Source organism: Conger conger, chromosome 5 (genome assembly GCF_963514075.1).
Source record: "Conger conger chromosome 5, fConCon1.1, whole genome shotgun sequence".
NCBI classification, from domain to species: Eukaryota; Metazoa; Chordata; class Actinopteri; order Anguilliformes; family Congridae; genus Conger; species Conger conger.
In genome coordinates, this window is record NC_083764.1 from 18,623,052 (window position 1) to 18,639,190 (window position 16,139).

The following is a 16,139-nucleotide window of genomic DNA, read 5'->3' on the forward strand; positions in this document are numbered from 1 at the left end:
TAGCAGCTTCATCATGACATTGCGTTCAAGAAGAGCTGTCAAATTTAAATTTTGCAACTGTAGCAAAACGTGAACTGTGGCAGCATAATTTGATAAACATTTCAATATGGCATTATGGTGAACATGTCAAATTGCAATCCAACTCAGTTGAGTAAATTGTGAACTCAATTAAAAAAAAAAAAAAGTTGTCATTGAATGCATCTTGTGAAAGTAATGAATTAACCAATTTAGCTCAGACTGCTGTTGTGCTACCAGATTGAGTTTTGAAAGACTCTATATCAGGACATGTGTATAACCAACTGTAAATATGCATTCCCAATTTCACCAGTTGATTAAACTGGCATGTTAACCTTCATTTATGCCTTTGAATAAAGAGCTTTAGGGTATTAAGAATGGTTTACAAAAATCTTAAACTTTAGGACTGAAAAGAATTGGTCTCATTTCATGAACAAGATTTGCTGCTCTAAATGATGAAATCTTAAGTAAACAAGTTGTATACCAGTTTAAGCTTCAAATTCAACCTTCCTTTGTGCAGTCAAGAGGCACTTTTTAGTCTATGGCTTCAAGAATCTCCAAACAGCATGCAAAAAATAAAATACATAAAGACACTCACTTTATTAAAACTCATCACTTTACATTGAAAACATAAAAATAACTTAGACGTCTTAAGAGCATGTACCAGAAATTTAGTTCAGTTAAATACCGCATTTTGGATTTCCCATTACCAAAATCTAGCAACACTAAAAAATTAACTTTAACAATATATACAAACAAACGAGCTGCTGCAAGAACGCATGTGTGCAAACGGTTGCTTGATTGACCTACTGCTATAGCACTAGCTAGCGGCTTCAGGTGTGAAAACGGACTGCGATGTGGATTGGAATATGGAGGTGGATCAGGGTGGCGTGTTCTGTTCCAGCCACTTCAAGTGTTTAATGCGTTTAGTGTCCCAGCTCAAAGGGGAGGGGATGGGGAGGATGGTCTCAGAAGTCAGCATCCAGTCGGAAAGAGTTGTCCACGGTGCCGGACATCACTCCCATCCTCTGGTATTCCCCCACTCGCTTCTCAAAGAAATTTGTCTTGCCTTCCAGAGAGATGTTCTCCATGAAATCGAAGGGATTTTCCACCCTGTAGATCTGCAGAGGGAACAGCAATGATTTAATGGATGTTTCAGGGTAGACCCAAAACAAAAACTTCATTTTCTAGTTTGTAGGCTCAGATCTCGGCGTCTGTATCGTGTTGGCGCACCCTGCCAGCCGGCCACATGCAGACTAACAGAAAAAGCACCAACACTCAGCCCCCATTATCGGCTGAGGTACGTACCCCTGCGCCAATCATCATCGCCAATAAGTGCATGCTTCGATACAAACGTTCACTCAACAGATAACTCTGTAGTACACATTTTAGACAATGGGCTCATGCATACTTTGCAAAGATATGGCCCAACATTCAGAACAGCATTAGCAGACATCAAACCGTTTAAGCCTCAGCCTACTACTCAAACATACAATATTTTAATGTGGGAGGGATTGAGTTAAGCGTCAATTTAATTAAACAAGCATTACCTTACTGAAACCCAACTCCAGCATTAGTCTGTCTGCCACAAACTCAATATATTGTCTCATCAGGTCACAATTCATGCCAATCAGCTTCACTGGAAGGGCTTTTGTGAGGAACTCCTGGAAAACAAATGGATACGCAAGATGACATTAAATCTACACCGAACAAAATCCAAACGGTCAAACTTGATGAGGTAAGTTAACCTACCTGCTCAATTGCAACAGCATCCATTATGACCGTTTTAACCTTTTCTTCAGATGGCTTGTTCACCAAGTGCTTGAACATGAGGCACGCAAAGTCACAATGAAGGCCCTAAAGACAAAGAGCAAATTTAATTACATGGGAGGGGGAGAGGAACACACACAACTAAACCCCAATTTCAACATTGAGGAAGCCACAATTCAGCAGACAAAATGGTGCACACAAAATGGCCGCCAACAGGTGTACATCATTTTGGATCATTAAGCCTGGAAGCCCAAACAGCAGTGAGAGCAGCAGGGGACAGGAACCCAACTCACCTCATCTCTGCTGATAAGCTCATTGGAGAAGGTCAGACCAGGCATCAGACCCCTCTTCTTCAACCAGAAAATGGCAGCAAATGACCCAGAGAAGAAGATTCCTTCAACCGCAGCAAAGGCCACAATACGCTCCCCTGAAATGTCCAATCACAGCTCAGATTAACACTTAAATATAGAAATTGCATTATATCTTGTACCGTGCAATTTGACAGCAACTCAAGACCTACCATACTGTGCGTTTTGGTTTCCAATCCAGTTCAGAGCCCAGTCAGCCTTCTTCTTCACACAGGGCAGAGTTTCAATGGCATTGAAAAGATACTCCCTACACAGGACAAATATATTACAGGTTAGGACCCAACTAGAAGCAGAACAAACCTTTGGCCCACAAGTCAGAAGATGCCATATTGATCTAGTGAGCGTCAGTTGCATATTCATAAAACACAAGTGCTCTTTAATGAGGAAAGGGCAGCTGACCAACTAACTATAACTATTGCACAAATTTTAAAATCTGATGTTGACAGGCCATGCCAGCCAAAGAGAAAGTACCAGCACTCAACCTCCATTATTGCCCGAGACACATCACTTCATACCCTTCCAACATGAGAAACAAAATCCTCTACAAAAGGGCAACCCAGGAAGCAATCTGGGGAGTTGGTCTTTTACACTGACCTCTCTTGGGGGTCTTTGATGTAGGTGTCAATGAGCAGGCTGTACATTTCTGAGTGGATGTTCTCCATTGCAATTTGGAATCCATAGAAGCAACGTGCCTCCGTCACTTGGACCTCCTGGCTGAAACGCTCCACCTAGAGGAAGGCATGGAATTGCAGTGTCAGTAGATAGTTGGGAAAATACATTCTATTGTACTCATGAACCAAAAACATCTTTCTATGAAAAACGGATGCTGCAGGAAGGTCATTCTAGATGACTGGTTTAGCTTGATCCTATTACCTTCTGAACAGTTTCCATTTCGATTACTGCAGTTACATGGTCAATTTAAAGGGTGAGGGAGGCAACTTACCAGATTCTCATTAACAATGCCATCACTGGCAGCAAAAAAGGCCAGTACGTGAGAGATGAAATGCCTTTCATCATCCTTCAAAGATTCCCAGTGCGCCAGGTCCTTAGAAAGGTCAACCTATAAAAACAGGACACATTTAAATATAAAATTAAAATCATTAAAAAATAAGGACCAGCTGCTTAAAGGGTTTCTAAAACATTTGTAAAAAAAAAAAAACTACAGCTGAAATTTGATGCCAAGATGAACTTAGCTTTAATCGATGATTGCAAATCATTTCATGGAATTGAGACCGATTCAATTTTATCGCGGCAGTACAACACATAGGTGAAATTAAATGAATTAAGTTGCTAACCTCTTCAGCAGTCCAGAAGGAGGCCTCTGCCTTTTTGTACATCTGCCAGATGTCATGGTATTTAATGGGAAAGATAACGAACCGGCGGGGATTGTCTCTCAATAAAGGCTCATCTTGCACGCTCGCTTTCTTAGAATCTTTCGACGTAACCTAAAAAATAAGAAAATTAATCAAATGCAATTCTAAATCCTCGACGGAAAAAATAAATAAATAAAACAGTTGGATAACTTCGACAATTGGGCATTTATTAACTGTCAACTTAAAGAATCGATTATTCAGCTTTAGGAGGACCCTTCTTTGTTTCTAAGGAAGAAGGAAAGTTAACCAACGGAGAATACAGCAACTTAATTAGCGGGCTAATGCTGCTAACCTATTGATGCCAGGGCCAGAACTTTGGCGCCAATTACCAATACCGGCTTTCCCTCCATCCGTATGAAGAAACACCCTACCCAACTACCCCACCCTAACAATACCTTATTGAATTTACTGCTTGCAGGGGTCTATCGTGTTCTTAACATCGAAAAAACATCTCACCTCAGTTTCTGCAAAGATTTTCCGCGCCGTTTTGGACGCCAGAATTCGAGTGCTGTTGAGGCTAGGGGGCTGAAGGAAGAAAGAAAAGCAAAGTTACAACGTTACCAATTTTAGCAAACTTGCAAATGCCAAGTAACGTTGGCTCTTACTTCCATTTTAATACATTTCTGCATCAGTGAGCTAAAGTTATATCGCTTCCCAATTTAGCTAGCTAGGACAGACAGGACTAAGCTAGCTAGTAAGCTCGTGAACAGTCGGTTTCCTAAATTAAAAATTCGCAAATTAGCAAATCAAGCTTGAAGGAAACCATCCAACTTACAGTATTCTCTTTGTCGGTCAGTGAAACAGTGTTCATCTTGGAAACGATGCCGTTTTCATTCTTCTTGGAGAGAGGAGAGCGAGTGGTCAGCATTTTTGGATACAGCTATGTAACGTAAGGTAGCACTGAACGAAGAAGTTTACGTTAATAGATTATTATTATTAACGACCGTACTGCGTATAACACAGTGACTTAATGTTAATTAAAATAAAAGACGACTAAAGCTAGATTTAACATATATCTATATGTCGCGCTAAACCAAGAGAACTAACCGTGATAAGTGACCGAATTTCGGTCCGCTGCCTCTATTTATTCAAGTCTTGGCGCTCGAATGCACACAACCAATCGGTTTGCAGTATATGTGGGTCATTTAAATGGAAAGGGGTAAGACCAATCAGCTTGTTGATTGTGGCTTGCTTCAGATTGCGGGAAATTCAAGAGGATGTTTTGTAACACAGTTTTAGAAAAGGCGCGCTCCATAAAACCAAAAACCCTTACATCAACTTCGGAGTATAATTGTTATTTTACTTAACCCAACCAATGCAGAATGTATAAATATATCAGATGTCTAAACCCTACCTGAAGATGAGATCATTCATATTTCATTTGTAAGTGAAATGTAGATTACGGACTAAAGGGAGTGTTTACTGAGTAAAGTGAGCTAATTTAGCAGACTATCTAATCAATCTTACGTTTTTTCATTTTTTTCCTTAAAGCTGATTTGTAAAGGGTGATGCAAACGTTCGTATTGCTGTGTGGTCTTAAAACAAAGGAGTCGTGAAGTGTATCGTTGCCGCCATAATGAATAACTAGCCGTAGCTTTTTACTTTTATCGAAGAAGTAGAAGGAGTTCTATGGTAGACTATGACTGTGGTGCTACCAGTCTTTCTATAAATTTCATATCGGTGCAGGGTGGCAGTGCATATTAGCCATTCAACTATTAACAGGAAGTTATAGCTATGTTGAAAATGGGCTTTTATTCTATTAAATACCAAGTGAGTGTGATGTAACATTCACCTTAATATATCTAATATTAATCACATGTATGTAGTCTCTTATTTCTCAGACTCAAAGCAAAACGGACGTTTGCAAATAATATCGGTCCGGCATTAACTCAGGTTGTGATTTGAGACTAGCTACGCATTCAGGCGAACCATGTCTGTCTAGTCAATAAACTACTTGTGTATGAAATGTAACTGGCTAAGCATGGTCAACAATACAATACTGTAACCATCGTGCCTAATTGGCACTCAACAAAATAATTCCTAAGTAAGATTCGTGTCATTTTTAAGTTCCAGAAAACATGTAACGTTACAACAGGAGGGAGATATCCGTAGGAAATTAGGTCAACAAAACAAAGGAGCTTGCTTCTGAAAAAGGAAGGGGAGCCACTCCCCTATCACCATCGATGGACAGGAGGTGGAGAGAGTAAAAAGGTTCCTTCTTGTAAATGCAGCTCTGATGCATAGTTGGCAACATTGAAATGTATTATCTCAGTTCAATGGCTGGCAACGATTTATTTCCCATGGAAAGCTACTCGCTCGAAATCGCTAGATAGCGTCATACGCCGAGTTACATATAATTGACGTCATCACGTACTATCGCGTTACGACAATGTGTTACGTGAGGAGGGAGATTTTCTGAAAACAATGTCGCCCCATTAGAGCCATACACGATATTATTTTATTTCATGTATAACCGGTCATGTTATTTTCTTATCTTATGGGGTGTATTTTATTTTGTATAAGGTTGTATTATTCTTGTTGTTTGTCACTGTAATGTCTGTCAGTGTAGTGGAGTGCAACGTTGGCGTGTTTTCCAAGTAAAGTTACTGATGTAAATGGTAAATGGCAGGCATTTCTACAGCGCCTTTATCCAAAGCGCTGTACAATTGATGCTTCTCCATTCACCCGTTCATACACACACTCAGACACCAACGGTGATTAGCTGCCGTGCAAGGCACCAACCAGCTCGCCAGGAGCATTTGGGGGTTAGGTGTCTTGCTCAGGGACACTTCGACACAGCCCGGGCGGGGGATCGAACCAGCATCCCTCCAACTGCCAGACAACTGCTCTTACTGCCTGAGCCATGTCGCCAATAAAAATATAAACCCAGTGACAAACCACGCTCTAATGACCTTGCCTGCCTTACAACCTGAAAAAGGCACAACAGAGCCTCTGCTTCTTAAGTTGTCTGTGGAAATTGGGCCTGATCACACAGTCGCTTGTGATCTTCTACTGCATCATAGAGTGTCTGTCACCTGCCATCAAAGGACAGATGACTACACGTCTGGACATGGACAACCAGACCGCATTGGCTAGGCAGTGCGCCTGCAGAATATTTACACCACCACATCCCTCTCACCTGCTGGACTGTTGTGGTTTTTAATTCGCAGCCTACTATTCCTGCTACGTACTGTACTGGCCAGTACTACCGACAAACCAGTTAATGCTATTATTTTCCTTATTGTAGCTACTTACAATTTTTTTTGTGATACTTGTACTGTGATCTTACTGTAAGCAGGAGTAACAATTAACATTTTGTAGTACTTGTTACACCTGGAAAATGAAACTTGAGAACATCCTCACTGATGCAGGAGTAGACTTCTGTGGTTGTGCTGATCATACTCCACCCTTTTTCACAAAGATGAGAACAGTGTCAGAAATATAAAATATGGTTATGTTCTACCTGAGGGAGCTAAATACAGTTTGTTGATTGACAATTTGTGGGTTTTGTTTACCTCATTCACTAGGGCACTGATTAGGCCCCTATCTGTTATACAATACAATAGGAGGACCCTTTGAGCCTTCATCTGAAGAAAAGATGAAGCAGCCTCTCTATGGATACCATGGCACTTTACCTGCCAGATTATGCAAGTTATTATTAAGCCTTGTAAATGGTTATTTATTTATTTATTTATTAATTTATTTATTAATTAAGATAAGATAAGAAAAGAAGTGGCTGTTTCACTTGTTCACTCAGTGAAATAACTTGCCATGCCTGATTACTTCTCCAGCCCAGGCAGTTGAGATAAATGTCACCATGTTGGATACTGGCTGGTTACACACTGCACTGATGTCTTTGCACAGTTCAAGATCAAAGAGGCTGATGGTAATGATGCAAACGCATTACCAACAAGAAATGTCTGAATTTTAATGAGAAATATAACATAATGAGAAATATAACGTGAAAGCAAAGAAGGAATTTACATTTTACAAGCACAAGACTATAGCCTAAATGTTGGATCTATTTTAGCAACTACTAACACCAATTAAAAGGCTGGAAAGCTGGAATCTTTCTAGTCTCGTTCCGAGATGTTTTCCTTGTCGAGGAGTACGTTATGAGTCTGACTACCATTTTAATTTCGGAGGTATTTGTAGACCATTTGTAGGTAGCGCTGGCTACGCATTTATCATAAAAGAAGTGAGCCACGAAGTGCAATTATCACTACAGCCAGTAGTCGGCAGCGTAACCACAAAGAATGTAAGCTTGCTAGTTTCTTACAACTTAAATCCAGAGCTTCAACATCAATTTGAATATTAGCTATAAAGTTAAAACTGCTCTTCGTTAGGGATTGCGTCTGTTGGTCAGTATTTACAACTTCATGAAATCATCCATATAATGAGAGGCATTCTTTAATAAAAATATATTTTATAGCTATTGTATTAAAATAAAAATAATGTACTTTATTCATTTTTGTATGTACAATACAGCTCAATGGCAATTTTATACAGGCCTATTCGAACATCTGATTTTGGAGGGTGGTCAAATATACACATTTATTTTCTCAGCCTAACCTGCACTTCGGTCCATCTCAGCAAAATGCAACTATTATATAATATTCTATGGTTGTAATCTGCAGAAATTCAATCTTACATGGAAGCAACAAGAAGCACAGAAATAAATACAATATATTGTAATTTGACTGTGTTGCCAGAGACTAGTCGCAAACACAAATACAATTTCATAAAAAAAGGGATAGCCTACTTTAGGTGGACTCATGAGAATCACATTCCACAACTGCTGGAAAATGTAAACATATTTATTCATGTGATGCATGGGATAAATTATTCATGTAAATACTCATAAGCGTATTTAGCAAAATTTCACATTATGCAGCCTAATTAAATAGTTCCACTATACTATACTGAACTATACTATATACTAATATTTTCAGAGCAATATAGGCCAAGTATACACACAACACAGACCATTTACAGACAGGTTGTGCTACTGTGGAACAAGGAGGTGCATCCTTTTCATTGTCAACAATGGCTAACAGAGGGCAGTAGCCTATGTGACCCCCAATTATATGTATGTATATCAGAATTCTTATCAAATGTAGCCTAATGCAACCATGATACACTGATAACTAAATAAAACTAAATGACATCAATAGCAGAACCTTTTTATTTACACATTGTCACCATTTGTTTACCTATTACATCTTGATGTTTTAACAACATGTTGTTCCTGAAGAGGCTGTAGACACAAGGTCGGTGGTTCTAATCCCGGTGTAGCCACAATAAGATCCGCACAGCTGTTGGGCCCTTGAGCAAGGCCCTTAACCCTGCATTGCTCCAGGGGAGGATTGTCTCCTGCTTAGTCTAATCAACTGTATGTCGCTCTGGATAAGAGCGTCTGCCAAATGTCAATAATGTAATGTAATGTAATTTAAACAGCCACAAATACGGGCTACTGTCAATACCTGTAAGAAGTTTATCACATGCAAAGAGCTTAGATTTGTATATATTTTTAGTTCACCCAAAACGGTTCTATATTGTTTTAAGCATGTCTTGAAATGTTTTCATTCAGTTTGCATACAATTTACATGTGGGATGACCTCGAGAGCCACGCCTGCTTATATAACATTTAGGTCAATGCTGAGGAAGGTAGTGATGACTTGGTTATATAACGCCCGCAGTACTTTGTCATCTCAAAGAAATCTGGCTTCGTGCGTGAAAGTTTTTTTTGGGGGGGAGGTTTTCTTGTTGATGGTGGCTTGCATTCTATTTATGGATGTCACTGGCTCCATACCTGAAGTAAATCTCAGTGTATTTTGTCGCACACAAAACACTACCATGCTGCGCTGCCGCGCCTTGAAGCAAGGGGCTCATTGAAAGCATGCAGCTGCTGGGTTTTTTTTTTTAATCCTTCGAATGTCGGTCAGTAAGGCAAAGGGGGGCGGGCATGAACTAACCAGTCAGAACCTCGTAACCGCATCTTCCAGCTCTACGCCGTCTCGGATTGGTCGCGCCCCCGACCGTGTTTCTTCCTGTAATCTGATTCGAGTAATGTTGTTACTAGGTGTCGATGGTAAATTTAAAATACAAAGACGTCTGTGAGGTCATCCTGGACTGAATATAATTATAAGTTTAAACCATTTACGAGAATACTGCCACTTTGTATTAGGTTTAAGACAGGGCTTGAGCATTTCGCGTAATATATCAATGTGCTTGGACTAGGCCGAGACTATACTTTAAACAAAATCGATATTATTTTTTGCCATAACGAATTAAATATATTTAAATATAGGTCTACTCATGCCTTCTTGTTTGTTCGACCCATTAACAACTGGTAGCCATAGGGCTTATGGGTTGTATTGGATGAGTGGTTAGTTCGGTCTGCAACAAACAGCAATTGGCCACATAATTCCATTAACTTAATTAACATCAGTCAAACTGCCACCAACTGGTCATATCAATCCAACACAAATGCACAAAAGAAAAGCGAACACGACTGAACAAATTCTAGAACGAATGTGAAAGCAAAATACATGAATATGTTTCTCTAAAGATTGCGGTTTCAGATTTTTCTGAATGTGTAGCTGCAACACACTCACATTAGACTAGTCTGTGTGGTTGAACATGTGGTGTGTGGATGTTCATTTATGTTGGAAGTTATAATATCATTATGTTAAAAATGTATCATGTAATCCTCAGAAATCCAAGTAAATGTGACTACTACCCGTACTAACAGTACTGACATGAACCCAAAAAGTATTTGTTACAAATGTTTATTAAATAATATGCAAAATGAGATAGTGTGCATTAATCACAGTAGAGAATACTGATCACTTACAGACTTTTATATCATTAACATCATATTTCATATTCTGTAAATAAATGATACATTTAAACACACATTACATTCATATATAGATGCGTATATATACAAATATACAAAGACAGTCAAACAGTAAGACCATTTATACAAGGCTTTGGCAAATACTGAGCATACAGTCTGTAAAACACAATAAACAAAAAAAATCATTTCAAATATGTACAAATGAGAAAAAAAAAGAGGATTCCAGTGCAAGATCAGTCTTTTTTATTTTTCCATGAACTGGTAGCAGCCTTAATTTTGTATTCGCAAACGCGATTGGTGAGAGGTCAGTCCTGAGGCAGCTGATTGGCTGATGAGGGTGAACTAGTTTGAGGCAGGTGTAAACACGTTGAGAGGCAGCAGGTTTCCGGGCGTGGCCGGTGGCTTGGAGGCTGCCGTGATTTTGTTGAGGTCACGGACTTCGGCCTGCCAAGTGGGAATTTTCTTGGTGGTCATGTGACGGCGGGCATGCTTGGTCAGGTGGTCGCTGCGCATGAAGCGTCTGTCGCACACAGGGCACGCAAACTTCTTCTCTCCCGTGTGCGTGCGGCGGTGTCGGGAAAGCTCGTCCGAGCGAGCAAACTTCTTGTCGCAGCCTTCCCAGTTACAGGTGAACGGCTTCTCACCTAGATGGGCAGGAGACAAACACAGTCATCACCTGGTACTCCGTGTGACGCCAACCTGAGGTCACGAACCCAAATTCAATTAAATTCAACTTCATTGCTGTTCCAACCAAAGGGAGTGAGGAATTAGCTTTGGTGAGCTCATAGGAGAAAAAAAAACAAAACAAACCACAACCTTCTTATCTCTGCAATAGTGATTTACATGTGTACTTCCTGAACTCTTACACAATACTTCAATGAAATAAATGACAATGATTTGTCAAGGCAATCTGAATATGTATTAACCCTTAAGCCCCAAGCCCAATATGAGGTGGCTCCAAGGGGTTTTGGTTGGGAAAATTGAGAAGGTTCAGTAGGGGTTTAATAGGGGCTCAAAACAATAGTATAGCAGTCATTCTGACTGGTTGAAAAGGTATAAGGTAGAGAGTCCCATATGGCACTCTTGGGATTTTGCTTGGGATTATGTTCCTTTCTCAGCAGGAAAGGTATACTCTACCTGTGTGAGTTCTGAGGTGGGCCTTCAGGTGGGAGCTCTTGAAGTACGTCTTCCTGCAGCCGGGGAAGCTGCAGACGTAGTTGCGCCGGCGGGACAGGTCCACCTGGGGGGCGGCAGTGCTCTGCCCCGAGGGCATGTAGACCGGCGCGGGCGCCAGGGGCAGCAGTTTGGTGTTGCCCAGGGTTACCACCGTCTGCTGGCACTGAGGGACCTGGGACATGGGCGGCTGGGGGACCACGAACATCACGGCGCCCTGGGGCATGCCGGGGCCCACCAGGAAGGGATGCGGGAGGGACGAGGCCGGGCGGAGTATCGGCTTCGCCCCGCCCTGCGGCTGCACCTGGGCCTGGATGAAGGCGGAGATGACGCCCGGTTGGCCGCTCACGGGGAACATCTGGCAGATTACTGGAGGGCCGGCCATGGGGGGCGGGGAAAGCGGGGTGCCGGCGGGGGAAGGGGGCGAACCCGCGTTCTCGGATGAAGGGGGGACGCTTTCCTTCTTGATTCCGCCGTTTTGGGAGGGGAGGGCGGGAGGGGGAGGGGGGCTCCGCGGCTGCCGGGGGGGGGAGGGGGCGGTCCGTGCCGGGGGAATGTGGCGGCCGGAAGAGCGGTCGGCCGTGTGGCGGATCACGCTGGTCGCCATGGCTCTGCAGGGCAGCGTGGCCGGGAGTCCGGCGTGAGGGGTGGCACGGCGCTGGACGGCTGGGCACGGCCTCTGCCCTGCCACCGTCACGGGGGAGGCGGCAGGGCTCTCGGTGAAGCTGGGACTGTGAGGCGGGGTCATGCACTGAAGAACAACCAGAGAAAAACACAGTGAGCGCACTGTTCATCTGCCCGTCCACTCAGCCACAATGGGCCATTAATGCAGGGGAAAAGCATACATTATGCAGTGGAAAAAACAAGTACAACTAAACAGGAATACATTGAGGGAGGATGAGTTAAACGAAGTCACAAAGACATTATGAATCTCATTTTTCTTATTTGTGTCCCATTTGTGTCCCAATACATTCTAAAGAAAAAATTGATAATTAACTGGATAAACTGGATGGCTAATAGACAAACACTTGTTAGTTTGTAGGCCAGGGAATATTAACATTAACAAATGCAACAAAATGAAATGAAAATCTGCCGGATTAAAAAACGCAAATGCATTTAAGAAAGTACTACAATCTGTTACTCTAAGTCATAGTGAGGGGGAAATAAGGGATTGGAATGAGCCCATTATATCAGGGAAGGTGACATGATAAGAAGGAGCAGTAGCTCGCTTACCAGCGAGGAGAGGGAAACAAAGTCCTTCGGGGGTTCCGTGGGGTCCGGGTGCTGAAGGAGGGAGTCGCAGGAGTCGGAGGTGGGGGTGAGTGGGCGGGGTTTCTGCGACCTCTGACCCCAGGAGCTCATGCACACCAGCGCCTCCGCCGCCTCCAGGTCGTGGTACTCCAGCGCGCTGCAGGAGGACTGCTCGCTGTCGTGCCTCTTCCTCTCCAGGATGGACTCGTAGATGTCCATCAGATCCGTCTGAGGAGGGAAAACGGCAACCGCGCGTTACTGACACTGGTGGCAACGTCACGTCCATTCAGGGCTGCAGTCATTCCACACAAATGCGTTTGTGGGGTTTTCACAAGGCCTATTACCGCAGACAATTACATCTGAAACGATGTCATCATTGAATTATCACAAAGAAAAAAAGTGGATATATATTTCTCTTCCTTTATTTTATTTATTTTGCAGGAAAAATGTATATGCACTGGTTGAAGCATTTTACAATGATTTCAAGTAGCACTAATCAGTGGGGTACAAGACAATGCAGTGTCAGGACAAATGACAAAAACGGGGCCTTCTATTAGCTGCAAACTGGGGCTAAGGCAATGCATTGCAAGCTCGGATAAGGAGGGGCAAGCCAGCAAATTCTTTCCCATCATCAGCTAAATGCTAAACTGCACGTACGGCGAGGTACTCTGAGGGGCCACGACACAGTGCAGGCGGTTTCGAGGCTACACCCAAAGTCTCATATAGCAAACGACTGCGGCGCAAGGAACCTCCCATTGCCAAATATAGACCAACGCGCCCCCAATGCTAGACGTCCGTGCGGAGACCGTTGCAAAGGCAGCGAATGCACAAACACCAGGAAGTCATCCATTCGGCATCGCCCGCCTTTGGCTGTGACCTAAAACCACTCCCAACAACTACAATAGCGTTTACCGTTAGCTGCACTGCAATAATTGTCAAGTGATTGACCGCCACATTTTGACGTTGACAGCAACAAAGAAACCATCTAACGTTACTCTTTCGATCTCTTTAATGGCACAAAAGATGATGTCATTGCTTGCAAAAAAAAAAGAGGTTATCTCGTGTCACGCATCAGACGGTTCTGTATGAACCATGTAGTGACTGAGAATTTTCTTTTATTTAAAAAAATCTGAACCTGTCAATGACATATATTATTGTTATTATAAATTAGATTGTTGTCAGTTCATATTTATACAGCAGTTGCCTATATTCTATGAACATGCTATTGTGGCTATTTTATGTTTACTCACAGTACATAAAATAGCAACATACATATTAAAATGCAAGCTGGTTAGCTAATTATTTCTGTTTATGGGGTGGTCAAAGGATACAAAATGGCAGATTAGATGTGACTGGCTAGCAAGAATAAAGTCATGGCTAGCTATAATGGACAGTGAACCAACTGAATCAATACCACATGAACCAGAAGGTTGGTAGGTAGCCAACACATAGCATTATTAATACCTGCAACTTCCCATTGTAAATACCTAAGAAGACATTTAAAGGCAACATGCAAAACATGTTCTAATTCAACACACAGCATGAAACCAGCTAGCTAACTAGTAGTTTAGCAGGCTAGAAGCTAGACTACCTACATAATAAGTAGTCTAACGTTAAGTTAGCAAAATATGAACAAAAGCAAATGTAGCAAGCTAAATACACAGGCGTGAAGTCCACAGATACCAAATGAAAAGCGTTAACATGCCAGCTTGTGAGCCTACTAAAATATACGTTACACCAGTATTTTAAACTCACCCCACTTGACTCCTCCATCTCCGAACTATGTCGCGACGTAAAAGTCAGCATTTTGAACAAATTCCCCCAATAACTGTCAATTATCAATGCGACTGAACACAGGGTCACCACGAAAACCCTGTAAACAGTGAGCACAGAAGTGAAACTGCTTTCACCAGCACAGTCTAACCTCAGCTGTGTGTGAATCAGCGACGAGAGTGAAAAAAAAGAAAAACAAAATTCAGGGAACTCTGGCGGGTGGCAACATGCTACCAATCAAAAACAAAGGTGTATCATACGTTATCCAATAGAAACAAAGATAGCGCGTGATCAACGCATGATCGCATGGCTATTGGAGGAAATAGGGTGCGTGGCTGTTGGAGGGCGTACCGGGGGAGTCAGCGGTGTCAGAATAAACCCGGTGAACTCGAAGCTGGAAAACTAGGGGAAAGGTCGTAGCGCTGAACGAGCGGAATCGTGAGATACTAGCACGCGTCTGGCTTGCAATACCAGGAAAGGGAGCCCTGCACACTCTGCTAGCACAACAACAAAGAACTCCTAATTATCCGCAGTGGCATGCCATCCCTGAGAAATTGTTTCGCCTTTTGAAAGCGATACACAAACAGTCAATGCTTCGAAAAATAAACAATGGAAAGAAAAATAACAGCACAGCAACAATAGTAACTACAACCATAATAAAGGACAGTATAGGCTATAATGTACACAGTATACAATGTATTTGCAGTTGTTGATGTGGGGTTTATCTTCAATCTGTAAAGAAATAATGCAGACAGATTGAAGGACACACAAAATCAAATAAAACAATTGTGTATGCAGATAATTGATTTATATTTCTATAACATGAGATGGAAAATACTGACAGATCACCAAAAACCATACAAAGCCTGCCCATTGCACAAATGTTCATAAAAGCAACTGAAATGTACAGCAAAATAATTTAGCAATTAAGTCTGCTTTGTGTAAAGTTATTGATAAAATAACAGTTTCATGACCTTAATGTTACTTAAAAAATAAAAACATCCTATCTTTATGCCTGAAAACATGTCCCAAGCTGCTCTCCCATTGGAGCTGGTTAACTGGTAGGCAACCTCCCACCCTTCATCCCAACCAATCTCCCTAGATGGTATTGAACCCAATGACTCCACTGCAGGAAGGTTGTAAACAGCCATCCTTCAAGGAATTTAAGGGTGGGGTCTTGACACTGAAGGGAGCTGGTCTTTGCCTCTTTGTAGCAGTTGGCCATTAACCCTTTAACAGGACCTAGTATTTTATTTATCAAAACCATCAAAACACTCTATTCTTAACAGTGGTATCACAAGCATTCACCTATTCACAAACAATGAAAGACATTTATGTAAGTATGTAATACACTGAGCATGAGGAATTATTTTTTCAGTCTGTCTGAATTGACAGGGACCTGAGAACAGAGCCAGTGAAAATGCTTTAAATCCTGCATGGCGGAAACAATCACGCACACAATTCGCAGTTCACACCAACCAAGAATTTCAAAACACTTCCTGGGTTGTATGAGGTGGTGAAATAAACTGTTGCTCATTTGAAACGTTTTTTACA

At 41.9% G+C, this 16,139-nt stretch overlaps 2 protein-coding genes and 1 non-coding gene across 4 annotated transcripts; all 3 read right to left on the minus strand.

The window, feature by feature from the left end:
- Positions 1 to 591: 591 nt before the first annotated feature.
- On the minus strand, positions 592 to 4,644 carry LOC133128487 (ribonucleoside-diphosphate reductase subunit M2). Of its 2 annotated transcripts, XM_061242064.1 has the most exons (11): positions 4,574 to 4,644; positions 4,302 to 4,361; positions 3,983 to 4,051; positions 3,449 to 3,598; positions 3,097 to 3,213; positions 2,748 to 2,881; positions 2,306 to 2,400; positions 2,079 to 2,212; positions 1,768 to 1,872; positions 1,566 to 1,679; positions 592 to 1,136 (listed from the first exon to the last, which is right to left on the minus strand). In XM_061242064.1, exons 2-11 carry the CDS (start codon positions 4,335 to 4,337, stop codon positions 984 to 986), a joined length of 1,107 nt encoding a protein of 368 aa, XP_061098048.1. In that variant the 5' UTR covers positions 4,338 to 4,361; positions 4,574 to 4,644; the 3' UTR covers positions 592 to 983. The 2 variants fall into 2 exon arrangements, with proteins under 2 accessions (XP_061098048.1, XP_061098047.1); XM_061242063.1 differs by having other exon boundaries at positions 4,302 to 4,592.
- LOC133129887 (small nucleolar RNA SNORD94) lies at positions 1,211 to 1,347 on the minus strand. Its single transcript, XR_009708887.1, has one exon. It is a non-coding gene; the product is annotated as a small nucleolar RNA SNORD94 (small nucleolar RNA).
- A 5,657-nt stretch (positions 4,645 to 10,301) lies between the features above and the next one.
- Positions 10,302 to 14,748, minus strand: klf11a (Kruppel like factor 11a). The gene is made up of 4 exons (XM_061242407.1): positions 14,568 to 14,748; positions 12,795 to 13,040; positions 11,526 to 12,312; positions 10,302 to 11,032 (listed from the first exon to the last, which is right to left on the minus strand). The coding sequence occupies exons 1-4, from the start codon at positions 14,616 to 14,618 to the stop codon at positions 10,731 to 10,733; spliced, it is 1,386 nt and encodes a 461-aa protein (XP_061098391.1). The 5' UTR covers positions 14,619 to 14,748; the 3' UTR covers positions 10,302 to 10,730.
- Between the last annotated feature and the right edge of the window lie 1,391 nt (positions 14,749 to 16,139).

Excerpts from the sequence above, each read along its gene's own strand:
- klf11a (XM_061242407.1), bottom strand. The coding sequence starts at position 14,618 with ATGCTGACTTTTACGTCGCGACATAGTTCGGAGATGGAGGAGTCAAGT. Across the intron at positions 13,041-14,567 it reads AGATGGAGGAGTCAAGTGGG|ACGGATCTGATGGACATCTA; the intron begins GTGAGTTTAAAA and ends TTCCCTCCTCAG. Across the intron at positions 12,313-12,794 it reads TTGTTTCCCTCTCCTCGCTG|TGCATGACCCCGCCTCACAG; the intron begins GTAAGCGAGCTA and ends GTTGTTCTTCAG.
- LOC133128487 (XM_061242063.1), bottom strand. The coding sequence starts at position 4,394 with ATGCTGACCACTCGCTCTCCTCTCTCCAAGAAGAATGAAAACGGCATC. Across the intron at positions 4,052-4,301 it reads TGACCGACAAAGAGAATACT|CCCCCTAGCCTCAACAGCAC; the intron begins GTAAGTTGGATG and ends TTCTTCCTTCAG. Across the intron at positions 1,873-2,078 it reads AGCTTATCAGCAGAGATGAG|GGCCTTCATTGTGACTTTGC; the intron begins GTGAGTTGGGTT and ends CTTTGTCTTTAG.